Consider the following 27,047-nt stretch of genomic DNA (forward strand, 5'->3'; position numbering starts at 1 on the left):
GTTTCAGCTTTTTTGGCCCAGTGGTTCCTGAGAAGAAGATTTTCAAAGATTTTTCCTATATATTTCTATGTAAAAATTTGATTCCCCATTGTGGCCTCGCCCTTCCCCCGGGGGTCATGATGTGAACAATTTAGAATCTACACTATACCAGGATGCTTCCACATAAGTTTCAGCTTTTCTGGCCCAGTGGTTCTTGAGAAGAAGATTTTTCCTATATATTTCTATGTAAAACTTTGATACCCCATTGTGGCCCCGCCCTTCCCCCGGGGGTCATGATGTGAACAATTTAGAATCTACACTTTACCAGGATGCTTCCACATAAGTTTCAGCTTTTCTGGCCCAGTGGTTCTTGAGAAGATTTTCAAAGATTTTTCCTATATATTTCTATATAAAACTTTGATTCACCATTGTGGCCCCGCCCTTCCCCCGGGGGTCATGATTTGAACAATTTAGAATCTACACTACCCCAGGATGCTTCCACATAAGTTTCAGCTTTACTGGCCCAGTGGTTCTTGAGAAGAAGATTTTTTAACGACCCAACCCTATTTTTGTCTTTTCTTGATTATCTCCCCTTGCAAGGGGATATGTCCCTTCATTTTAACAATTTAAATTTCCCTTCATCCAAGGATGCTTTGTACCAAGTTTGGTCAAAATTGGCCCAGTGGTTCTTGAGAAGAAGTCGAAAATGTGAAAAGTTTACAGACGGACAGACAGACGGACGGACGACGGACAAAATGTGATCAGAAAACCTCACTTGAGCCTTCAGCTCAGGTGAGCTAAAAACTAGAGGTACTGTTAGCAATAAGTTCCCTTTATGATACCCCCCGCTTCCCATATGAATATAATGGCAGTGTCCATGTTTTTGCTGTGGGAAACCCAAAATGTGTCAGATCAAAAAGTAAAACAGGAGGTACACAATAGCAATATGTAATAAAGATTCTGTGAAAGTTTCATCGAATTTCATTTACTAGTAGTGGTAAGAGAGGAGTTGCAGCTAAGAGATGGGTACCCCAAAGCATAACAGACGGACATACTGATTACCTGTACTATATACCCTTCCGTTTTTTAAGAAGGGGTATACATGTAATTAAAAGGAAAACTATCTCATTTTTCTTTAGTATTTTGCTTTATTTAGAATAGTAACCTACATTGTAAATGGTACAAGTATGGTACAATACTTGTGTTGATTATCCCATTCCCTCTAAGTGGACTGGAACTATCAAAACAAATTTGAAGTGTTTTATAATGCCAATAATCATTGAAAAAGGTATACAAAAATCCCATGAAATATTATTAATTTTACTGTACCAGTATAAATCAAAAACATACTTATTCTCAGTATGATGTAAATGGGAGTGATACTGAAAAAGCTTGTATAAAGCTCTAATAGTGTGAAGATTTACACTACTGATTTGATGCAAAGGATAATTACAGAATATTTATAAAATAATACTGTTTATATACAAATCTTCCAAACTTTTAAATAAAAATTAATGTTGCAACAAAATTACACTTTATATATACCTGTACAAATTTCATGACCCATGTGCACAAATAAAATTTCAGGTACATGTACATGTATATGTGCACACTAGCATTAAGCATTTCTTGAATTAATGGACAAATCAAATGCAAAAGGAGAGAATCTAAATAAAATATGTTGCATTAAATCATTGTTTAACCTATTAGACAATTTTAAATGCCCATCAAAAAATTGAGTACATATACTTGTAAATTTCTCAATTAATAATTGAAATAATAAAATCATCACTCATTCTCAAAAAGCACCTATAAATCTAATGTACACAACCCTCCTGGATTTACGGATACAAGTTTTTGGAATTTGGCATTATTAAAACAAATGCCTGGTATTATCACAGTTAAGCTGTAGCTGCCGATTGCACTGAGAGGCGAGCTGCATCGTTAAAACCGTCGGCTACGGTGATCTTCATTCCACTTTCTGCCAGAATTTTCTTAGCTTCCTCTACATTGTTACCTGTAAAAACCAGTTGAGATTTATTAAAACTGAAAAGTTTGATTTTTGAAGGAACAACTAGACCTTCCACTCCATTTTGAGGTCAATGGTAGAAAGGCATGGTGGTAAAAATCAAAATATACAGTAAATCATGCTTATAGGAAACACTAATAATAAAATGACACTTCATTATGACAGAGTTTTACTGTTTATACTGTACATCTTTATCATAAAACAATTTTGACTGCGATTTTAATCGTCATTAATTTTAAAAGCCATATGGAGTTTGTTTACTTTGTTGCTAATACATCTATGAAGCTATAGTTTGTTTTTTGTTTCGTCTTGTTTTTCAGTTCATATGCACAGTAATAAACAGATCCACGGTATAACTCTTCTAACACACACGTACCGTACGTAGTAATTTACCTTCTAGTCTGACTACCAATGGAAGCTCCAGATGTAATTTCTTACTGGCTTTGATTATCCCAGTAGCAACAGTAGCACAGTTTACAATACCTCCAAATATATTCACTAAAATTGTCTTCACCTGAAACATAATATACTGTAGTAGTACTTTTTTCCATGCAGTTTTAATTTAAGCTATGTAGGCGGTCACAAATTTTCTGCAGAAATTTGTCCCATTTAACCTAATTTTCTTAATTCTCTTGCGAGTCTAAGCAGGGATGGGGTTGATTACTTTCAAAAGTAATCGATTAAATTACAATTACTTTGGATTTTAAAAGTAATCGATTACAAGCTGATTACAAACATTTTTAGAAGTAATCAATTACATCTGATTACTTTTCCTTCATGTAATCATGATTACTTCTGATTACTTTAGATTACATTAAGTTTTTTTAATTTAATGTTCAAGGACAACTGCATGTTTTTATTCTTCTTTCTTTATATATCATTAATAATAATATTTTTAAGTTTAAATTGGTACATGACTTTATATAGATGCATGAAATTTCTCTTATATCATCCGATTTCTATCTTTCATACAAGTAAATATCTTCTGCTATGGCTGAGAGAAATAGAAAAAATAGAATTTATTATTATTATTTATAAATCAAACTGGACATAATTATAGTTAGGGATATAAGGATTCCATAGAGAATGGTAACACAAGTAATTGACCTTCTTGATTAGTGATGAACTTAATTAAGCTGCCAATTATTAGATGTTTTTACTAAAATTAACACATAGACTGGACAAGCATGGATAGTTCAATTATTGTTATTACCCAAGCTGACCTAAATTATGTAAATCTGACGTGTGTTTTATCACTAATTAATTCACACTATCTTTTTATGTACATTGTAAACAAAATGATTTTTAGAACACACATCTCAAGAAAGGAACATTTGATATTAAAATATATATATTTATATATATAAGTTTATTAAAAGATTTATAGGGAAAACAAAATGTTGCATTACACACATGCTTTAAAATTGAAACAAAAAAATTCAAACTTTAAACTTTCTTTCAGTATATATATGTATCTAGTCAAAAATGGCAAATTGCTAAGATGCATAAGTATTTTGAAATGACTACTTATAGCTAAGAAATGATAGAATTTACTCATTGCCTGGACAATGTACCTGGTTATAAGCATTTCTGGTAGCACTGGAAGAAAAAAATCACTGAATATCATCAAAATCATGATTTTATGAACTTTGTTTTAATAATTGTAATCATAAAGTAATCGAAAAGTAATCATGATTACAGGGCTTTTTTCAGAATTACGCTTACTTGTAATCAGAAAAATGGGTAATTACTGATTACTCACGATTACTTGGCAAACTGTAATTGATTACAGCTGATTACAATTACTGATTATGATTACCCCATCCCTGTCTGTCTAAGAAATCTGTGTAAATTTCTACACACCGATTAAAGTAGAGATTCTGTGGAATTTTGACCCGTGGATAAAAATATGTATGCAGTAAACTATACATTAAGCTGAGAAAAAAATTTGCAATAAAGTTGAACCACATTAATTTTTTTTCCCCTAATGTATTATGAGTACATATTGAATGCATACATGTGAGTCTCCCATGAGGAGAAAGAAAGCGTCGTGAACTTGCTGTTCTGACACACCCCCTCCGACATCTAAAAAGTTAGCTGGTTCCCCTCCATGAAGTTTGATAATGTCCATTGTTGCCATGGCGAGACCAGCACCATTCACTGTAAATTAATATACTGTTAAAAAAATGCTTTTTTCATGACCTATACAAACAATACACAATATTTACTCATAATTTCACTGATAAACTATAAAAGAAATTTTAAACTGGATCATTGTACGCATTTGACATTCAAAATCTGTAAACATTGTGAGGTTTCCATTTAATACTTAACTGTAAACTAACATTGATTTTAATAGTACATCAGGCGCAGGGACAAAATTTTACTCTGCAAATTTTTTCAATGAAAAATTATGCAATTGAGTAAAAATGTGAAATAGAGTGAGTTGCTTTTGAATATATTTTAAATTACACAAATTTCTATCTTCACTACTAGAAATTCTTCACATATATGTTGTATTTTACATTAATTAAAAAAACTTAATCCAAGGAATTTAAGCAAAAATTTCCCCTACGATTATTTGTTATGAAAGTTAAATTAGTTTGTTGAAGATATAGGGCTGGGCAAAAATATCGATATTTCGGTATATTGCAATACTACATGTATGAGAAAAGATATCGAATTGCGATACGTTTTTGAAATATTGATATACCGGCAATATAATTAGACTAAGGAATTTTATCATTAAATATAAAAATAAATGTAAGAAATGTTTGTTTTAAAGCCAAACAGTAAGACAAAAGTTGTTTTATGAATGTATTTCAGAGCATTACTTTAATAAACTTAACAAGATTTTTTATTCTTTTGGCTACTTGTCATAGTTTTGTAAATTCTGTGTGTAAATTAAAGTAAATTTATTAAGAAAATGCCATTTTATTTTTGCTGAAAATATTGCAATACATATCGCAATACCGTTTAAAATATCGCATTATATCGCAATACGAAATTTTTGGCCAACACCCAGCCCTATGAAGATATTGCACAGAAATTTTCAGAGATAACAAACCGAGACATCCTATGCTCCCCTCAAGGGCTATGTAATTCAGTTTTAGTCGACTAGCTTCAATTTCACGGGGATCGGTTTCTGCCATATCATCCATGGCAAATACTTCCTTCTGTCTAAAAGCAGCATTATCATCAAAGTTGATCTTGGCATCAAAACAAACCACTGAAAGAACAGGAAGAAAGAAAATTAGTACATTAAGTACAGTTTTAAGGTCATTGGGAACAAACATAGAACAGTTAACTTAATCAACATTGCTACTGTGGAATCAGTACTGTTTGTTGGAATCCAATATTAGAGATTATTGGATCGCCCTTTCTCTCAAATTTACCTCCTGTAACTTTGTCAACTCATCAAGTCATTGGGTCTTCCATACATACAAGTTACCCACAAAATTACATCAACTGATTACAGCAAAATTTAGCTGACATCAAATCGATTCCACAGTAACAAATAAACCCTAAGTAACAGATATTAAATACTTGTACAATCATAATTTATCAGACCAAAGATGTGTGTAGAAACTCCCTCAAATTGTCAACCTTTCAGAATGACAAATACCCGTTAATTATCATGCTGACATATCCATCAGTAGAGACCTTACTGTAAATGTATTTTATTTGGTGTGTATGATATTTGGCTGAAATTGATTTTTTAACAGGTTAGCATTTATTTGAATTAGTGCTCTCTGAATGTGCTTTAATAAGAATACGTATGTGTAAACATGACATTTATTGATGCACTTGATTTAGCAGAAGATGATCTCTGCAAAAGGCACTAAATAATATACACAACCAAATGTAATACATTTACAGTATCAATTTTGTTATTCTGTATCCCCTACCTCTGCCATCAGGGGTTTCTCCGAAGGGATTGATTTCCACCTGTGTGGCGTCCACTTTAACAAACAATTCATAAAGCCTACGAATCTGGTCAGCTGCCTGAAAAAATAGAGGGAAGAAACTGTGGATCATGTAACTTAGGGTATTCTCTACAAGTATTGGAAATAGAGTCACACAAAAAACTTACTGAGGAATCATTTTAATTTGTGCAAGTCAATGTTTGTCATCGTTGCAAGCAATGTGTTTTGTGTTCATTCCATGGGAATAGAATGCATGGACACAAAACCTGTGTTTTGCGACGATGAATGTCTGTGGGTAACCAAAATTTTACTGATTTGTGGGAACGAAATTTTGTGGATAATTCATGGTTAACTCATATAAAAAAAGATTCAATTTACTATTTAAATACACTGACAAAGCAAGTGTCCATTCGGACTTAATTCATGTTCTAATGTTAATATTCATGAACATTGCTTCACTACAAACAATGATGATTCCTCAGCATTTCATTAAAAAAATCAATTAATTTTTTTATCCAAAGTGTACATACAAAAATACATGTAGGTCTTAACAAAAATAAATCATCTGTTTAAATTGATATAATTTGGTAAAGTTCTATAATCCCTGATATAAAGAAAGTGATTATTACCGATTGTAGTTTGTTGCCCTGGAATCCTAGCTTTTCAGCCACTGAAAGACATTGTCTTTCTGTGACACTGGTCATTATATCTACTGGCTCCTGCAAAAATTAAATCAATTCACTTTTTTTTTTCAGAACATGATTAGTGCAGAAAATAAGTAAACAAGCAAATTCAAAGAATTGTGGTCCCCAGTTTTCTGTGTCTTTTTGGGTGAGATGTCATTTTTTTATTACATTTTGTGTCAAATTAGGACGCCGTATCATAAGTCATCTATTCAGAAATTATCACTGAACTCCCAGGTCAAGGTCAAAGGGTTAAAGTTCTTGGTATCCAATGAAAAGTCTTCTCAAAAGGATTACATATGTGAAGTAAGAAAGCCCTAGCCCTTACCATTCAAAAGTTATGGTCAAGGTTACAGTTTTCTCATAAGTACAAAAATCTCCAAGGTCAAGGTCAAAAGGTCTTGCTACAAAGAATACATATGTGAAATATGAAAGTCCTAATACCTACCATTCAAAAGTTATGGCCAAAGTAAAAGTTTGGAATTTTTGTGTAAAAGTGGGTCAAAATCCAAGGTCAAGGTCAAAAAGTCAAATTTGGTGACACCCAAAGAAAGGTCTTGTCACAAGGAATACACGTATGAAATATGAAAGTCATAGCTCCATTAAATCAAAAGTTATGGGCAAGGTTAATGTTTTTATGACGGACGGACAGCTAAACAGACTGATGGACAGACGAATGAGATTTAATGTCCCCTCGCTTTTGTGAAAGGGGGACAAAAAAAAATACATGTATTAAAACAATTGGTGCCTTACACAAATCATACTAAAGAAAATGTCACATACTCATACCATGGCTTACTTCCCAGCCATTTAAAACATTGAGTCAAAAAAATAACTACATACACTCAATCCTGTATGATTTTCAAGCTCAACATTCTATAAATTACTTTACAGATTTAAATATATATTTCCCTTAAGAATATAACGATGTGTTTATTTTAACAGATGAAAACTTAAAATTCCAATCAAAAGGGGACCATGAAATAACATTAATGTTATTACCGGTATATTTCCATTTCTAATTTTTTTCCCTGTGATAACCCTTTGAAAGTTGCCCGAGTTGATTTCTTGACAATTCTACTGGAATGTAAATTAGGTAGGTCGATAGGTCAGGAGCTAAGAAGGCCTAATATGAATGTAAATCTTGTGCGCATCTGTCTCTGTGTCTAAAGCTAAGGAGGCCAAATATGCATGTAAATCTCGCGCGGCTTCCTTTGTGTCTGACGTCAGTGGGCGAGGACTATTGAAATCCGCATGGGAGTCCTTGTGTGATTTAAGTCTATGTATACATTTTTAAGTCTAAATCTATAATTTTATTTCACACTGAAATGGAAATACATGTATAAGGAATCACTGTCTAGTTAGGAGAGTATGCCAGGGATATCAACAATAGTGGGTAACATGGGATAATTTTAGCATAACGGACTTCGCCCATTATGCAAATTATCCCATGTTTCCCACTATTGTTGATACCCTGGCATACTCTCCTCACTAGACAGTGATTCCTTAAAAAGAAATGAAATTTGTGAACATAAGCCGTGATTTACAATGTTTAAATTTGAACAATCTTGCTCCCGTCCACACCTTGATAATAGAGTCTGGATCTGTAGCCGCAGTTTCTTCTATGTCCATTCCTCCGTGCTTACTGCCGATTATCACTGGTCCAGCAAACGATCTGTCTAGCACAATGGCAAAGTAGGTCTCCCTGGCTAGATCTAATGCCTCAGCCACCATCACCTGATATCAAAACAAACATCTAAAGTATACTTCTGTATAAATTATAACAAGAGGCCCATTAGCCACTGTGCTCACCTGAGTAACTTTGGCTGTGCTGTTTTCCACCAATTTCCCCCCTTGTAATATAGAGTACCTAGTGTTGCTCCACCTTACTGCAGGAGTTATTGGTTTGAACAATTTAAAATCTACACCACTAAAGGATGCTTTCATGAAAGTTTTAGATTCTCTGGCAAAGTGGTTCTTGATATGAAGATTTTTAAAGATTCTTCCAATAAATTTCAATGTAAAACTTGAATTCTCTATTGTGCACCCCCCCCCAGGGTCATGATTTAAACAATTTATAAATCTACACTACCCCAGGATGCTTCCACATATTAAAGTTTAAGCTTTTCTGGCCCAGTGGTTCTTGATAAGACTTTTAAATAACCCCATCCCATTTTTGTCTTTTCTTGATTATCTCACCTTGAAAGAGGGCTTGGTCCATCATTTTTAAAACTTAAAACCCCATTTACCAGAGAAAGCTTTGTACAAAGTTTGATTAAAATTGGCAAAATAGTTTTTGTGAGGAAAAGTCAAAAATGTGAAAAGTTTACAGATGGAAAGACAGATAAATGGACAGCTGGATGGATGAGTGATCAGAAAAGCTCACTAAAGCTTTCAGCTAAAATCCTTACTAGTTTGCAGTTTGAGATATTTTAGTTTCACGGTATATCTGTATATATTGTTCAACAAGATGCCCATGGGTCACAACAGTCACCTTGGTCGTGCCGTTTTTCAGAATGTTAGCCCCATCTTAGTCTCGGAGGCCATGACTTGAAAAAATGAATCTTCGTTGTGAGAGGAATGTTTGCATATTTACAGCTACAAGTACTGTGAATCACAAATTTTCGTGGGGGTTAATTTTTGTTGTTTTCGAGGTATGATGAGACCCGCGAATTCATGTCCACCATGAAATGTAAAATGTTACATACATAATTACTCATTAATCCTTGATCCAGGAAATCAAATCCCCACAAACCAAGAGATTTTTCTCAAACCACGGAAATTTGATCCCACAAAAATGTGATTTTACAGTGTATGACAAATGATGGTCATGCTGTTCTTTACAAGAATGATTTTCCCAACATTTCACAAAGTTAAACTATGTTATATTTTTTGGCCCCATTCTACTCTATTCTAACCCCAAGGGTCCCCAACATTTTACAAAGTTAAACTATGTTATTTTTTTTGGCCCCATTCTACTCTATTCTAATCCCAAGGGTCATGACCTTGAACCTGCAGTACCTTGGAACATTTATGTTTTAACATATACCTATTATGCTCAAATAGCTCTGGAGAAGTTTTATATTTTCCCATCAAATTCTTATGACAGATTTTATCATAACAAACACCCCATTTCTTGATTATCTCCCCTTTATAGAAACAGATAAGAATCCCTTTAGAAAATTTTAATGTGTATAATATTAATCCAATAATTCTGGGGGAGATGAAATGGTGAAAGGTTTATGACAAAAAATTACAATTTTGATCAGAAAAGCTCACTGGCCTTCAGTAAAGGCTTAGGTAAGCTACATGTAAATACATACTCCACACAAACACACAAACCTTTGACACTTTGACTCCATCTCCCGTTGTTTGTTTTGTCTTTAGTTTGTGTCCCAGCATACTTGTGACCAGGCCCTCCACATCATTCGGGCTACAAAAATGAGTGGCAGATAAAAAAAAGATTTTGCATGGCTTTTTCAGTTGCAGATTTTATAAGGAATTTTTGCTTGTAAAAAACTAAGATAACAGTCTATAAAAATTAATTACTCATCATGTACTTCATCTTTCAATGCAAAATAGAAAAATTTTAGTTGTAGTTTCAATGAGTTTGGAATCAAAAGTTGTAAAATAACTCTTTTACGATGTACCTATGAAGATCAGGTTATCAAACCAATCAGTGATATTGTATTGATCTCAGAATCTACAATGAAATCATCTGATATCTTACTTCTTTGTGAGATGGACTCCACCCTTGAAGCCATTAGAAAACACACCTTTCCCTCTGCCTCCAGCCAGAATCTGGGCCTTAATCACATATTCATCAACCTCTAAAAAATCATAATGTATTCAATAAATGAAGAGGAAAAGGGATCACTATGCAATGCATAAAAAACTGAGGAGGTCACAAAAATTTGGTTGAAATACCACATGGTTCACAGTTTTGCAAAATTCTAAAATTATTGTTTGTTGACTTTTTTGTTTCTGAATTGAAATAGTGTATTGTCATTTTTCATGGCATTTTAGATTTTAGTCGGTGACATGAACTTGCCTAGTTGACCTTTCATACCCCCTATCATGTGCAATATTAAAATCTTATTAAATGTACAAACATCCATGCAAACAAAGTTACTGACGTCTAGATCTTACAAAATTTACAACATTGCTCATTGCATGTGTCCTTAAACTAATACTAAAATTACCTTGATTCAAGGTAAAAAAAAGGGCCCACACAAATGACCTTGTGTCAAAGTCATCACACTCCTGACCATCTGACCATGACGTAAGTAAAGGTTTTGCTAAGTTTAAACTTTCAAATTTTCCATAAGGATTTTGTTTTCAAAGTTTTTCCTATATGAATATTGGTATATGCACTTTTTCTCTCAGTGATCTAGATCTCAGCCAAATGACCTTCTTGAACATATTGAAGGTTTGATCACTCATTTGATCACAACCTAAGGTTAGGCCACATAAAATTAATCTTTAGATTCTTATCCTTATTTGCTAAAAAAATTGGGGCTGGTGGGCGGATTTTATTTTTTATACATCTGTAATTGTTAAATTACTAGTATCAACAAAACATGGACTCTTACTTTTTTTCATTATGTTAATGCTTATATGAATAGATTTTATTATTTTCATTTCCCTTTTTATATCTTAAAAATATCTTGCCTTAAAAAATTAAATATTCATTGTTAATTAACAAATTATCAAGTACACAAATACGGCACACGCCAAACATAATGAGGTGGGGATAGCAATAAATTGTGTTTGCATGACTTCTCATTGGCTTAAATTTCCCCAAATACCTTTAAGTTTTACCAACAAATCTGTTTTTAAGTAAAATATCAGATTTCCACCTTCTCCAAAAATTTGATCATTCTTAAGTAAGAGTGCAACGATAAACCGTTTGACGGTATACCGCATTTTATTTCTCCACGGTTCCATTCACGATACGTGAAACTGATATCACGGTTCGGTTCCATCAGTCCGTAATTATCCGAATCATCCGTTTTGGTTCCTCGTTTACAATTTCAAAATGGCTTCCGCACGAAACATGAGGTCAATGAAACTGCAGAAACAGCAGTTAAACTTGTTTCCAGTCTCATATTTAACGGGTCGAAGGATGTTATCACTTTCCTAGAGTTAGTGAAATGAACATTTGATAAAACTTTTTAGTTTAAACTATATAATGACAAACTTTCGACTTTTTAACCCACTATGTCACATATATCGTGATACGTATCGTATCGTGAACTGAATACCGTGATACGTATCGTATCGTGGGGTAGGCCGTAAGGCGTATCATTGCACCCCTATATAATCTTTAGACTTGACATGTTTGACATTGAAATAGGTCATGTTTGCAAAATCTATAAAAATATTCTAAAAAAATCTTCTACTGAAAAACCTAGGTCTGAACATTTTTAAGATTTAACATTTTCTAAGCACTTAACGTTCTCTAAAGTCCGCTAAGGATGTTTTATTTAAGCAAAATCACACACAGATGGAGATTGTTAAAACTTGTCCACATGTCATTTTCCTCATCTAGTTTTACTCATTTAAAATCTTTCTACTCATGCCAGTATGTATTAATGCTATTTTTTCTTCTCTGCCTTCTCTATACTGTCAAATTATCTTTTCCTTACATATTTAAACTTTTTTTACTGCCGATTACATGGCTATTTTTGCAATAAATAGGGGCACACGACTTTTGATACTGATGGGAGATAACTCTTAAACTTTGAGCCAAATTCTGGCTGAATAAAAATACTTTTATTAACACCCAAAAATCAAAATAAAAAACACCATGGTAAAAAATTTTGAGAGGGGCGGGCGGGGATGAGAATCTAGAGATTATTTTTATCTGGCCTTGTATTAGCAATCACTGTTTTAGTATGAGTTTCCAATCAATATGCCAATATTTCTAATATAAAATCATGAATTGAACAAGACAAAGTAATTCTCACAATCATCATTGCAGAAAATTAATTAAGTTTTAGACAAATATTTACTAAGTTTTTTGGCTGCTGTTTTGGCCTCTTCGGCTGAGCTACAAACAACAAACTTCTGAACGTTGATACCATTGTCTAACATAAGCTTCTTGCTTTGATACTCCTGTAGACTCAAGCATCTTATGGAAACACAGAAAACATTCTTCTGCAGCATGAAAAAAATATATGTGAGTTATAAAAGGGCACTTGGTAAATAATTTTCATTTTTAATTCTTCAAGTCTACTCTCAGTCAGAGTGTAAATAGCACATCGATCACAGCTAAAAGCCCCGTATTTACATATTAAAAAACTTTTGAAGCAGTTAATTCCAAGTTACATTTCTGACATCATTTTAATAACAAGGTCAAGTGTTATCAGCTGATAACAGATATTATGTGGGTTGTCTCAGCAAAACATTGGGGGAAAATTTGTTATAGCACTGTATTTTGTACTTTTTTATATATTTTAGCATTGTCTTATTAAACCAATTTTGGAAACTACCTTGTCTTTCTTAAAATTCTGCACAATGGAGCTGAAATTAGACAATCGTCGATACGTCCGAAGCATGTTCATGGGCGCAGACATATTTCTTCTGTGATGTGTGATACGTCATTGGTTTGAGTGGTATAGTATTTTTCGGATAATCGTAAAAATAGGAGAACGGATTATTTGGAATACTCTAGGGATCAAATTTTTAATTTCAGATAAAAATTAATCATGTATAAAAAAAATCCAAATATCAAAACTTTGTTTTGTTTCAGCAGAAAAAAAATTAACAAAGAAGCAAAATATGTTTTATTATTATTATTATTATTTTTGATTTCATAAAATCCAAGATATACCGAATAAATTTTTTCTTCCTCAAGGAAACCCATTTTCGACCTTGACCCTGTTCAAGTTAAATTAGGAAAACGGACACTCCAACTTAAATTGAATGTAGGCTATATTTAAAATGGAAGGACTTATACCTGTGATAAACAAACTTCAAGATGTATTTAATACTGTCGGCTCAGAAGTCATAAACCTACCACAAATTGTAGTGATTGGAAATCAGGTGAGTGGGGCATTGATGCCCTGGGGTGTCCTAAATATGTATTGTAATACCGGTTTCAATGTCAAGAATATAAAAAAAAAGGAATATTGCATAACAGAATCAATAATCGAAACTGAAACTTGATATTTTGAAACCTAGCCAATTTATTTTTAAGAGGGATTGTGAATGTCTGCGTAATTAATAATGAAAATGAAGTTCAAATTATTGACATTTCTCCATGTTCTCTCTCTTTTTTTTAATAGGCCTACATAAATTTGTAATTGATAAAATTCTTTAAACTCACTGGAAATATTATAAGTTCACCTCAACAAAGTCAAGATGAGATTTTATTTTATACCTCCAGTATTGACATCCCTGTTTCTATTTAAGTTTTAGGAGCAAGTCCATTCCTTAGCTGCAGAACTGTAGCTCTCCGAAAAAATATATTGACAGACCGGAGAGCTACATTGCCATCCAGTGAAAAAAAAACTATATATTTATTGCGCACAAAAAGTTGCGCTTAGTTCTGTATTCATTCTTCAAAATTTTTGCCTTTATTGTAAAAAAAATAGATTTAAAAAAATTCTTTACTCCTCTGTCAAGTTCTCTGGTAGTGGACACCTGCACGAAGCATGTTGCGAAGAATTATCTTGGAAACCAAAATGGCAGTATGAATAGAGGAAATTTTAGATGGTCTTAATTTCAGGGCCAGGAGGGCTTTTAACAACAATTATCATGGTTATAAGGGATGTTTGTCATGGAATTAGTGAAATAATATGTTAGGAATACACAGATAGTAATTATTTTGAGACAACAGTTTAAAAACATGGAGAAATAAATTAAGAAACAGTGCACTTTTATGTCTGCAATGAATATACAGTTTTTCCAATGGGTGGCACTGTAGCTCTCCAGTCTGTCAATATATTTTTCAGAGAGCTACAGATCTGCAGCTAGTCCATTCCCATTCAAGTAACTACAGCGTTTTTTTCCCATATATAATTGTACCGATAAACAGCACCATTCCCAATGCCAAAAATCGATAATTTTTCCCAATTCTGTAACTGAAAATTCCCAATCCAACAGTGAAGCAAAAGATTACAACAACATCGTATTTCTTGTTAAATGAAACATTGTACAAGTTGACTAATTGTTTCACTTTGGCTTAAATCGAAAGTAGAGAAAGTCGTAAGAACTACGAACGATAGTATTGTTCTCCCGCGTACCTCTAAGTCAATTCTCAAAAGTTAACATATTAGAATAATTTTCAAAATTTTTATAGATAATTATATGAATTTTCATAAAACGTTACTTATTTGGGATACCAAAGAGAGATAACTCTTTAATTTTGGTAAAACTTGTGTTTTTCACTATAGAAATCAACGGAAAATGGAAAATATTTTTAAAACATCTTTCCCCCCCTCATGAAACAAAAATTCCTTTTTACAGGTAATATGGACTGTCATTTTGCAAATTTATGCCAAAGCTTTTTGTGTTTCATGGGGGGGGACATATGTTTATAGAATAGAATAGAATATAATAGAATTTATTACCAATCAGGGCCCAGTAGGCATAAACATATAACATATATAATTACATATAAACATAATATTAAAGTAATAGACAGAATACAACATGTGGTGAAGAGCAATTCTTCTATTAAGTATATATATATACTGATATATATGTTGGTGGCAATTTAAGTTTCATATACAGACATACATGATGGTTTGTTGTAACGAAAAATAAAATGCTGATTTTTCACCAATTTTAAAACTATTTACAGCTAAATAATTGTAGCTCACCTGAGCCGAAGGCTCAAGTGAGCTTTTCTGATCAAAATTTGTCTATTGTCTGTCGTCGTTGTTGTTGTTGTCGTTGTTGTCGGCGTTGTCGTTGTAAACTTTTCACATTTTCATCTTCTTCTCAAGAACCACTGGGCCAATTTCAACCAAACTTGGTACAAAGCATCCTTGGGTGAAGGGGATTCAAATTTATTCAAATGAAGGGCCAGGCCTTTTTCCAAGGGGAGATAATTATGAATTAGAGAAAAATTAATGGCATTTTTAGGTCACCTGAGTAACTCAGGTGACCTATTGTTATCCGTTTTCGTCCGTCGTCGTGTGTCGTGTGTTAACAATTGAACATTTTCAGCTTCTTCTCTGAAACCGCTGAACCAATTTCAACCAAATTTGGTTTACAGCATCTATGGGTGAAGGGGAACAAAAATTGTGAATTTTATGGTCCCCGCCCCCCTGGGGCCTGAGGGATGAGCCAAAACCACTAAAATTATTGCAATCTTTAAAAATCTTCTTCTTTACTCCTGGACATTCATGGCCCCAGGGTCAGGGGTTCTAGTGCTAGGGCGGGGCTATATACCGTAGATTATATAGTGAAAATGCATTAATTCTTTGAAAATCTTCTTCTCTGCTCCTGGGTATTAAATAAACTAAGCAAGCACATAGTTATGATAAGAAAGAGTGCTTCTACCAAAATTGTGAATTTTATGACCCCAGGGTCAGGGGTTCTGGTGTTAGGGCGGGGCTCTATTGGTTATATAGTGAAAATGCATTTATTCTTTGAAAATCTTCTTCTCTACTTCTGGGTATTAAATAAACTAACTAAGTACATAGATATGATGAGCAAGAGTGCCTTCTACCAAAATTGTGAATTTTGTGGCCCCAGGGTCAGGGGTTCTGGTGTTAGGGTGGGGCCCTATTGATTATATAGTGAAAATGCATTAATTCTTTGAAAATCTTCTTCTCTGCTCCTGGGTATGAAATAAACTATCCAAGCACATAGTTATGATGAGCAAGAGTGCCTCTTCCAAAATTGTGAATTTTATGACCCCAGGGTCAGGGGTTCTGGTGTTAGGGCGGGGCTCTATTGGTTTTATAGTGAAAATGCATTAACTTATTCTTTGAAAGTCTTTCCTTTGCTCCTGGGTTTTATGCCAATGATCCAAGTATATATATTTATGATGAAGAAAGTTGCATCTAGCAAAATTGTTTTTTTTATGCCCCCCCCCCCCTTGGGTCGGGGGTGAGGGTGGGGGGTACAAAGTCTGAAAATAAATTAATGCTTTGAAATCTGCTCTTTGGTATTAATCAACCATGTTATGATAAAATTTGCACAATTTTGAAATATGTGGCCCCAGGTTCAGTGGTTCCTTTGGGATGAGGTGCACAACTGGTTATAAAGTGGAAGTGCATTTTCTCTTATGTTACTCTGATCTTCCTCTGGATATTACGTATTACAAATAGAGTAAGCATGCTAAGTCTTTAATTATGATAAGCAATGGTGCCTCTTTCAAAATTGTGAATAGTGAATTTCATGGCCTCTGGTTAAAGACACGAACCAAATTTAATTGTTTGAAAGTTGTTGCACAATACTCAGGTGACCTATAAGGCCCGTGGGCCTCTTGTTAAAAAATCTTCTTCTCAAGAACCACTGGGCCAGGAAAGATAAAACTCATGTGCAATCATCCTCAGGTAGTGTAGATTCAAGTTTGTTCAAATCATGACCCCCGGGGGTAGGGTGGGGCCAAAATGGCGGATCAAAGTTTTACATAGGAACATATAGGGAAACCTTTTAAAATCTTCTTTTCAAGTACTTCAAAGCCAGGCTTCGTTATATTTATAGGGAATCATCCTCAGGTATTGTTGATTCAAGTTTGTTCAAATCATGACCCCCTGGGGGTGGGGGGTATAAAATCCCCCCCCCCCCCCCCAGTTTACTTTCAGTTCTGATCTGTGTTTTTTCCTAGACGATTTGCTCAGGTGAGCGCTGTGGCCCCTGGGCCTCTTGTATTAGTTAATATATGTTTTATTTATTTGCGTAAAACATAAGAAAAGATATGAGATACATTTTATCATATTTAAAACTATTTCAAAATATCGTGATCCTTGAAAGTTCGATTTCCACTAGAAATATCGTCTACCCCCCTTTTTTCAAGAGCTGGAATTAATGATAATTTACCATCTAGCGCTGGAATTAAAATGATTAATCAATTACCATGGAACTGTTCTTTGTATTAAACAAAGATTTAATGGCGGGTTCTTTGGCGGGAGCAGTGGATTAGACAGCGTATTGTCATACATTTTGACAATTGAAATCATGACAATGTGAAAACAAGGGACGTTGATATAAAAAAACAATAATTATTTGTTGTTTATTCTTTAAAACAAGCAGTAATAGGTAATTAAGTTGGAATAAACGCAAAATACGTTGCATTTGCATAAGTAAAAGAAAATTCTCCTTTGTTTTTCTTCCATGTTCTTTTTCCCAATTGAACCGGTACCGGACTCTTTCCCAATGGGTGGAAAAAAATTGCTGAACTATAAATCATTAACTGTAACTATAACCAAACTTCCATGTATGATGACTGTATATTTTGCCTGACTTTGTACATATCTTGTTTGACTTTCTATATACTTTGTCACTTTATCATTGTTTATGTTTTGTAGAGCTCTGGTAAAAGTTCTGTGATTGAGAGTTTGGTAGGGCGAGATTTCCTCCCTAGAGGTACCGGTATTGTTACTCGGCGACCTTTGATCCTTCAGCTGATACACGTCAGTAAAAGTGACAGAGAGGCAAGAGCACAGGATGGAGGTAAGATGATAGGAATAGTCAAATACCAACTTCAGCATGTTCAGAAATAATGAATAAATTTAAAATCAGTTTTATTTTATTTTACATATAACAAAATGAATAAGGGCTGAAAATCAATTGAGAAGAATCCTGACTGTATGGATTATATATATTTGTAATAGAATTCACTTGAAATGGTGTGGCAATTCTCTGAAAGAATCAATTTACTAAAAAAGTGCAAATTTACAGCTTTAGTAACCACCATCATAGCAATAAGCTTCATGGCTTTAAAATTGTATTACCGTAATAATCATGACATTAAATGGCATACAATGACCCACATGACACAGCGTGTGAGATAACAGGTGCTCAGCAAGCTTGCAAACAAAGCATGAATCAGTGTTACAATGCAATGCATTCACAAAGTTATCATGATTATTATAATTTTATATTTTCTTTCCACTGCTTATTTATAGATCCAATTAAAGCAGATGAATGGGGGAAATTCCTGCATACAAAGAACAAAATCTACACAGACTTTCAGGAGATTCGACATGAAATTGAAAATGAAACAGACAGAATGTCAGGATCCAATAAGGTGATTATGAAAGAATTTGAATTACAGTCACATAACTAAAATCAGGATTCTTATAGCTATAGAATTGAAGAACAAAGGTCATAATGAATTTACATATAATTTTTTTTACCTTTCAGAAATGATTTATTGTACACAAATAAGTTTGCAACATATTACAAATTATGATGAAGTTTTGTCACACATTAATCATGTTAATTATTTATATTTCTCAATCCTTCAAGAAAGTAAAGAAGTCAAGAAAACAGATATCAAGAAGAATCAACATATTTCTATTTTTTGAATCAAGGGAATTTGTCCAGAGCCAATCAGTTTGAAAATTTACTCGAATAAAGTGGTCAGTCTTACGCTGGTTGACCTGCCTGGGATGACCAAAGTCCCCGTGGGGGACCAGCCAGAAGACATAGAACTCCAGATACGGGACCTGTGTATGGATTACATCCAGAACCCTAACTCCATTATCCTGGCAGTGTGTGCTGCCAACACGGACATGGCCACTTCAGAATCCCTCAAGCTCGCTAAAGAAGTAGACCCAGATGGTAAAAAAAAAATCTATTCATTTAGAGATTCTGTTCTCAATAACTAGCATTATAAAATTGAATATCTAGGCCATCTTGTAAAAAAAAGTGTTTGTCTGCTTTCCCCAAACAGACTGACTAAAAATGGCTTTACTTGAAAGTTTAATACTTAAATGATGTTTATTTCAGGTCGGCGTACATTGGCAGTAGTGACAAAGCTAGACCTTATGGACCACGGAACAGATGCAATGGAGGTTTTGTGTGGGCGTGTCATACCTGTAAAGCTAGGAATCGTAGGTGTGGTCAACAGAAGTCAAGCTGACATAAACAAAAACAAGGTAATAACAAGCAATGGGTCTGATAACAAGGTAATAACAAGCAATGGGTCTGATAATCTACTAGTCAACTAGATATCAGCTATAATAAAGATTTTACAGAGAGCTATGACATCAAAGTTATGAACCAAATATTTTTTAAAAAACAATATTCGATATGGACTTGGAAGACTTTTTTTATACTCTATTTAAATCAGTTCTTTGAAAATTCACTCAAAAGGAAGAAGGGAATCTTCAGAGATAAATTAAATTAAATTTTCTGAGGGGACAGGAGAGGGAGGAAGAAAATTGGGTAGACTTTACTTTACCGGTCCCCAGATCCGCAAGATCCTCGCGCTTATTGGACTATGACGTAACAACTACGTCACTCAACTGAAATGGATTAAATTTGCTCACTATTCGACTGATTAGGGTTAGTCTTGCACCACCTGAGAGATTAGGGTTAGTCCTCGCACTAGTATTCGACTGATTACGGTTAGTCTCGCGTCCATCCGAGAGATTAGGGTTAGTCCTCGCACATTATTCGACTGATTAGGGTTAGTTTAGCATCCGCCCGAGAGATTTCGTCTGAACCGTGAACGTCTTAGTCCTTGCATATCATACGATGGATTAGGGTTAGTGAATCGTTCTTTTAGTTAAGTTAAGAAATTCAGTTGTTTCTGTAATTTTTCCAAGATCATAATTCAGATTCATAGGCATTTCCTTGGTTTGTTTACATAGAAGATTGGCTAAGTCCGAAAGAAATGACACTAAGCATGCACCGCACGCGCTTCGTTCAGAATTATTCTTTGTCAATTTTTTCCATGAACAAACAACTATTTATTAATTTTTTTCAGAGAACGAGGTTAAAAACTTTGTTTAAAAACAAAGTTTTAAACTAAACTTTTCACCGTAGAATTCAATTTTGGGGTCAAAAGACCAAAAAACCTCGTATTTAAAATTTTTTTCGATCGCTCATGCGATCTCATATATACTGAAGTCGCCTTCGGCGACACTACATTTTAGCGCGTTTTTCTGGGGACCGGTAAAGTAAAGTCGTTCCAGAAAATTAATAAGTCCTCTACTATGTATTGGAATGATGAAGTCTTCAGAATTGAAACTCATCTTTTTTTCTTCAGGAAATGTCGGAGACTTTGAAAGATGAGGCATCATTTCTACAGAGGAAGTACCCCACCATAGCTAGTCGACATGGTTCTCAGTATCTTGCCAGGACTCTCAACAGAGTAAGGTCTTATCTCAAACAATGAATATGATCCACAGCAAAAATTATTGTAATTTATTGACAGATTGATCAATGCTGCCTTCAACAAACTGCACTTTTTTGCCTAGACTCAAAATAGTGAAAGTATATAAAAGGTTATCTTTTAGAAAGGAAATTTCCAATCTCACAATTGTTGCTTTTTATTTTATAGATAATTTTAAAGATAAGAATGATTAAATCAAATTGATCTATGACAGATGTTATGGTTTGATTGTTTCAGCTGCTGATGCATCACATTAGGGACTGTCTTCCAGAACTTAAGACTCGAGTCAATGTGTCCATCGCTCAGTTCCAGTCTCTGCTGAATTCCTTCGGAGAACCAGTGGAAGACAAGGTAGTGACCAGATGTTGTGTAACTTATATATTTATCTACTATTTTAAAAAGTCAAATTTGAAATCATGATTTGTATACCTTGTGCTATGCCAAAAATGGTACCGTAGTACAGTGCAATTAATTTTTAAAAAAGCCAGTATGCTTGTATTTGGTTCACTTTGGAATATGCATTGATTCTTATGAATATTAGATCATGAAAAAAGTAGTTGGAATGCTTCAGTACTTGTACTCTGACTTAAGTTTTATGATGGCAACTGAAGTCATAATAATTTGAATAATAACAAAATGTAAAATATATAGCAGTATTTGGGTTTCATTATATTTAGATTTGATATTACATGTAATACATTAAAAGAAAAATGCACTTTCAAGTATATACATATATGCTCCTTGAGAATGATTTTGGAAAAAAAAACCCAGAAATGTCTGTATTTGAACAATTTTGTATTTTTTAATAACAATAAGTACCGGTATGTATATTTCAGAGTCAGCTGTTATTACAAATAATTACCAGATTTGCCACAGCTTACTGCAGCACCATAGAGGGAAACTCTAAAAACATTGAGACTTCAGAACTGTAAGTAGAAATGAATCAAAAGAAAATTATTTCTTTAAAGCAAGTTATACTTATTTTCACATATCTAACAGTACACTGGAAAATTGATAAAAACCTTTGACAACATTGTAACAAGGGAGGAGCAGCTTACTCTTTTGTGATATATCTCTCCATATAATCAAATATTGCAGAAAAAGGGATGAATTAAAATTTCTCTTTTGTTTGACACTTGCTTCCATGTTTTGTTGTAGATGTGGAGGGGCCAGGATTTGTTATATTTTCCATGAGACTTTTGGTAGGACTCTAGAGACAGTCAATCCACTGGGAGGGTTAACTGCCCTTGACATTCTCACAGCTATCAGGAATGCTACGGTACATATACACTAAAAAAGAAAGTTCAGGAGTAGTGAATTTCATAAAATTTATTTAGCAACAATTTTTTATTTTCAACTAAAAAAAATATATGCACAGTTATATGTGTATTCACTCTAGTGTAAAGACCATTTAGTACAGTTTGTATTAGGCAGTATTGTTATGTTAACAACAAAGCCTGACATGGAGATTACATCCCTATATACCTACACCTCAACAAATATAACAATAAACAAAGATAATAAATGCTTAAATTTGTTAATAAGAAAATTAACTGTCCAGATCAGATGGGTTGATAATCTTTGATGACGTTAATATATACTATGAATATCATCTTGTTTACAGTCATAATTATATAGTCTTGAGTATTTAGAAATTTGCTGATATAATGATATTTTTTTCTGTTTCTTTAAAAACTAATTTGGATGTGTGATTTTTTTAGGGCCCAAGACCAGCTCTATTTGTACCAGAGGTGTCGTTTGAGCTCCTTGTGAAGCGACAGATCCGACGTCTAGAGGAGCCCAGTTTACGGTGTATAGAACTAGTCCATGAGGAAATGCAGAGGATCATACAGCACTGTGGAACACAGGTTATTATTAGAGGGTCACACTATTAGTTATTCAGATTCAATCAAGGGTGTACGGGGATTTACCCTGGGTTGTATTCCATTCACCCCAAAGCCAAAGGCCAGGTAAAATCCTCTACACCCTTAATGGAACCTGAATAACCAATTTCCTTCCTATTTAATCAAAAACATTCTTCGTAAACCTAAGGCTAATCAGCGGTATTTTCAAACTATTACGTTCTACAATGCATCTTGACGTTATGTTAATGCTTTTGGATATCGAGAATCTTTGCATTGTCACATATAAATATTATTTACTTCTTACTCAAGTTGGGTGTATGGAAATTTACAATCAACCTACTAACTAAACAAAATTCATGTAACAAGCTAGATTGGAAGGAATTGTTATTGGGTCACACTGGAGACTGTTGTAGGGTCACAGGTGTTCATTATAAAATCACTAAGGTGATTGTTTTAAGGTCTGCTGCAGTTTTAAGATATATATACAAGCTGAATCTTCTGACTAAAATACATATAGCTATTTCTGGTACTAAAGTAAGCTCTTAATTCACAGCATTATAAGACTTATCATATTTCTAATGGAATAATTATAGATTTGTAACCTTTCCTTTTATTAATAAATCTGCTGTTTATGCAGCAAGAGATGTTGAGATTTCCCAAGCTTCATGAAAAGATTGTAGATGTTGTAACCAACTTGTTACGAAGGCGATTACAACCCACAAACAATATGGTGAGTCATATTTTATTATCAGATGAAAACATTGTAATTGTTTAACCTTTTTATTTGAATATTTATTCACTGTTTTCTTTATTTTGATATTCTAGTAATGCTTGATATCTGAGAGAGAGAGAGAGAGTACAATTAATAAATGATATGAAATTCTTATAGAAGTATCTTTTCAAGAAGGTGCACATTTTAAATACCGATTGCATCTGCCCATGTGTTTATTTCTTTCCAGGTACAAAATTTAGTTGCAATAGAGTTAGCATATATCAACACCAAGCATCCAGATTTTCATGAAGCCAACTTATTCCAAAGATCACAAGAACTGGAAATTAGTAAAAATTTAAATGAATTCCATGTAAATAATGAATCTACAAAAGACCATAAGGTATGAAGTTCAGCCATGAAATTAGCAAATGTTTTATATAGACTTTCATTTAAAAAAATCTTAAAATTTTCAATTTTAATAGCCTGAAATTTTGAGATCATGATAAAAACTATGATTTGTTTACAAAGATGCTTTCGTTGACAGAAGGGGAATCCGGGTAAAATTTCTAATTACTTGCGGGGTCAGGGTGACCTACATAATGATTTGTCACAGACCAGTAGCCCAGCAAGCAGTCGACCAGATTCACCCATACATGCTGTAAAGGGAGTTAACCTCCTGTCAGATGTGGTAAATTAGTTTTGTATAATTAAACCCTGTAATAGATGCACAGGAAACTCACAGTTTGAGATTACATATGCACTGCTAAATTTTATCTACTGGTACTTTTGCTGTAAATAAGACTTGCTATAAAATTTAATTAGACTTGTCACTTGGTACACAAGTAGACTGTACCAAGATTCATAATTCTATGTATTGGTTTTTGTTTTCGACAGTCTTGCAAAGGTAAATAGAAATGTCTTTGGAATTCATTTAAAACTCTACTCCTCCTATAGTTTTGGTCTGATTAGAATCTTACACAAGTAGAGTGTACTATAATGATAGACTTCTCTTTATTATACATAGAAGTACACACAAGAAGAGCCCAAGTTTTGTCAGAAATTTTTGGTATAAATGTAATATTTCTAAGTAATGACATGTATTTTAAGTTCTTTATACTATTACCATGTTTTTTTAAAGTACAATGATAGAAATCTCTTACAGCCCCAGCCTACATCTAGGAAACTCTCCCCCAGGGAACAGCGGGACTGTGATGTCATAGGTAAATATCTTACAAACGTAACAGCAGAACCAAACTTTAGATGAATCTTATAGTTAATAGTGTTATTCTGAAATGATAGAATCAACACGCTTTGAACTGTTGCAAATATGATTTACCTGGTACGTGAGTGATGTTTTAGTATAACATATTGTAATAGCAGTTTAAGCAGTTAGATATAATTTGGAATGGATTTAAATTTCAGTCCTCATCTATTTAGTATAGTTTCCAAAACTAGCTGATATAAAAGGAAATATATTGAAAACAGTTTTGGCATTATATGTGTACTTTTTTGGTAAAACTTTCATATTTTAAATAGGCAGTTAAAAAACAAAGCAGTTGACACAAGTTAAGGTCAAAATCTAGTAAATGATTTTAGAATAACTTCTCAGTGCTAAATCCATTATGACGTCATAATCACTTTCAACTTTCTTTTTCCTGTACTTTACGGCTCTAATAGAATTATGAAGAAAATAAAGTATTTTCATGCAATTCAATTTGAAATCACATGAAAAGTAGTCCCGATACCTATCTCATATTTAACATTATTTTAAAGCAGAGACTAAGAACATAAAAATAACCGTTTTCTGAAAAACTGTAGGCAATCTGGATACATTTTCTTTGTCTGATATGGAAAAAACTCCAATTTTCAATACTGGTTTTCTTAATTTTTCATTGAAAATGCTAATATAAAATATGGGTTTTCATCTTGTTTTTCTACAAATTATGCCTTGAAACAACTATTTTGATCAATCTAGTGTTATAAAGCATCGCTAAAGGAATTAATTTCTTAAATTTGAAAAATCTGTAGGCACCTTCCATTTACTAGATCTTGACCTTAAGAAATATTTTGGCATTGTTTTTCCTTTAAAAGTTTTGTATTCTTTACTTTAGAACGCTTAATCCGATCCTATTTTCTGATTGTGAAGAAGAACGTCCAGGATACGATCCCTAAGGCCATTATGCACTTCCTGGTGAACTACGTAAAGGACAATCTACAGAGCGAGCTCGTTAGCTCACTGTACAAGAAAGAAGAGCTGGAGTTCCTTCTGGAGGAATCAGAGCATATAGCACAGAGGCGTAAGGAGGCCAGTGAAATGTTACAGGTGGGACAGCACAGAGTTGTCTTTCTTTGTGAAACCAAAGTTTAAATATATATTAAAGATGATAAATTTACCCCATATTCTAATAATTTTAGAAATATCGTGAGAATTTTCAAGGGCTTGTAATCCCAAAATTGGACAACTGCAAAATAATCTGTATAACAAAGACTGCTACCATCTGTAAATGTTTTGAACAACCCTATTTTGAGCTTAGTTTTTTTTTTAAATAATTTTCTTTGGTTAATAAAAAAGTTTATTTTTGCTTATTTGACAAAAATTGTTTTCTACAGATAATTCATTTCCTTATTTAATAAATTTTTTCAGGCACTTCAACGAGCGAGTCAAATTATTGGCGAGATAAGAGAGATCCATCTGTGGTGATGATTGGTTAGCGTAAACCAAAGGAAGGATTTATAATCATTACCCCGCTACACAGGAATTCACAGAAACATGAACATTATAAACAATTCAATCAATGTACATTGAAACAAATGAGACTTCTCATATACATCTCTAAAACCCATACATGTACATTTCATTTTTCTACAGGAGAGTCCAGAAAACTTTGATGTTGTTTTATGGGTATATCTACATCTATGCGTATGATGAAATTTTATTCACTTCGTAAATCAAAATGAAATGTGTGTAAAATGAGTGCTACAACTGTTTTTTTTTCTTAGGTCATGTGTAATTAGAGTACTCAGTACATAAAACAGAGCTGATTTTGTGTAAAGAATTTAGTTTTGCTCAATGAATTAAGAGAGTTTCATTTGTAACATGTATGTTAATATTAGTTATGTAGACACTTAGAGGGGTAATACGGAAATATGTGGGGTCCTTGAAAAAATCCAAATTGGGCGAGGCGTAAGCCGAGCCCAAGATGCAATTTTTTCAAGGACCCCACATATGTCCGTATTACCCCTCTAAGTGTCTACATAACGAATTTATCCTGCCGATGGTTCTCTAAAAATTTAATAATATTCAATTAAACCGCTTTCACTGAACGTCTAAGCAAGACGTTCTACATCCGTTGTACGTTGTCGTCAGACGCATTGTGACGTCAGTTATGAAGCTCCATGCGGGTCACGTGAAAGCAGTATATTGCTGATGTGTGGTTGGTAAATTTTTAATATACGGTGGGTAGGTCACGTGGAGGGGGCACATAAGAAATGTGAGGTGGGTAGACAGCATAACATCGTTTCATGCAGTATTGCTCTCGGCCAATGAA

At 33.6% G+C, this 27,047-nt stretch overlaps 2 protein-coding genes across 3 annotated transcripts; one reads left to right on the forward strand and one right to left on the reverse strand.

Annotated features, from left to right (window-relative positions):
* Positions 1 to 1,749: 1,749 nt before the first annotated feature.
* LOC134247338 (succinate--CoA ligase [GDP-forming] subunit beta, mitochondrial-like) lies at positions 1,750 to 13,195 on the reverse strand. 2 transcript variants are annotated; one of them, XM_062729712.1, is made up of 11 exons: positions 13,109 to 13,195; positions 12,632 to 12,776; positions 10,348 to 10,447; positions 9,960 to 10,050; positions 8,202 to 8,354; positions 6,564 to 6,653; positions 5,917 to 6,013; positions 5,076 to 5,237; positions 4,026 to 4,168; positions 2,402 to 2,522; positions 1,750 to 1,996 (listed from the first exon to the last, which is right to left on the reverse strand). In XM_062729712.1, exons 1-11 carry the CDS (start codon positions 13,193 to 13,195, stop codon positions 1,881 to 1,883), a joined length of 1,305 nt encoding a protein of 434 aa, XP_062585696.1. In that variant the 3' UTR covers positions 1,750 to 1,880. The 2 variants fall into 2 exon arrangements, with proteins under 2 accessions (XP_062585696.1, XP_062585697.1); XM_062729713.1 differs by having other exon boundaries at positions 13,112 to 13,194.
* Positions 13,196 to 13,497: 302 nt separating this feature from the next.
* On the forward strand, positions 13,498 to 26,497 carry LOC134247374 (dynamin-1-like protein). Its single transcript, XM_062729752.1, has 16 exons — positions 13,498 to 13,664; positions 18,107 to 18,251; positions 18,707 to 18,828; positions 19,115 to 19,364; positions 19,533 to 19,681; positions 20,797 to 20,901; positions 21,160 to 21,273; positions 21,759 to 21,850; positions 22,081 to 22,201; positions 22,644 to 22,790; positions 23,425 to 23,517; positions 23,747 to 23,899; positions 24,044 to 24,187; positions 24,662 to 24,719; positions 25,611 to 25,822; positions 26,144 to 26,497. Exons 1-16 carry the CDS (start codon positions 13,563 to 13,565, stop codon positions 26,198 to 26,200), a joined length of 2,064 nt encoding a protein of 687 aa, XP_062585736.1. The 5' UTR covers positions 13,498 to 13,562; the 3' UTR covers positions 26,201 to 26,497.
* Positions 26,498 to 27,047: the final 550 nt, after the last annotated feature.

This window comes from Saccostrea cucullata, unplaced genomic scaffold, assembly GCF_032062105.1.
Source record: "Saccostrea cucullata isolate Sc308-1 unplaced genomic scaffold, CSIRO_AGI_Scuc_v1 ctg39, whole genome shotgun sequence".
Lineage (NCBI taxonomy): Eukaryota > Metazoa > Mollusca > Bivalvia > Ostreida > Ostreidae > Saccostrea > Saccostrea cuccullata.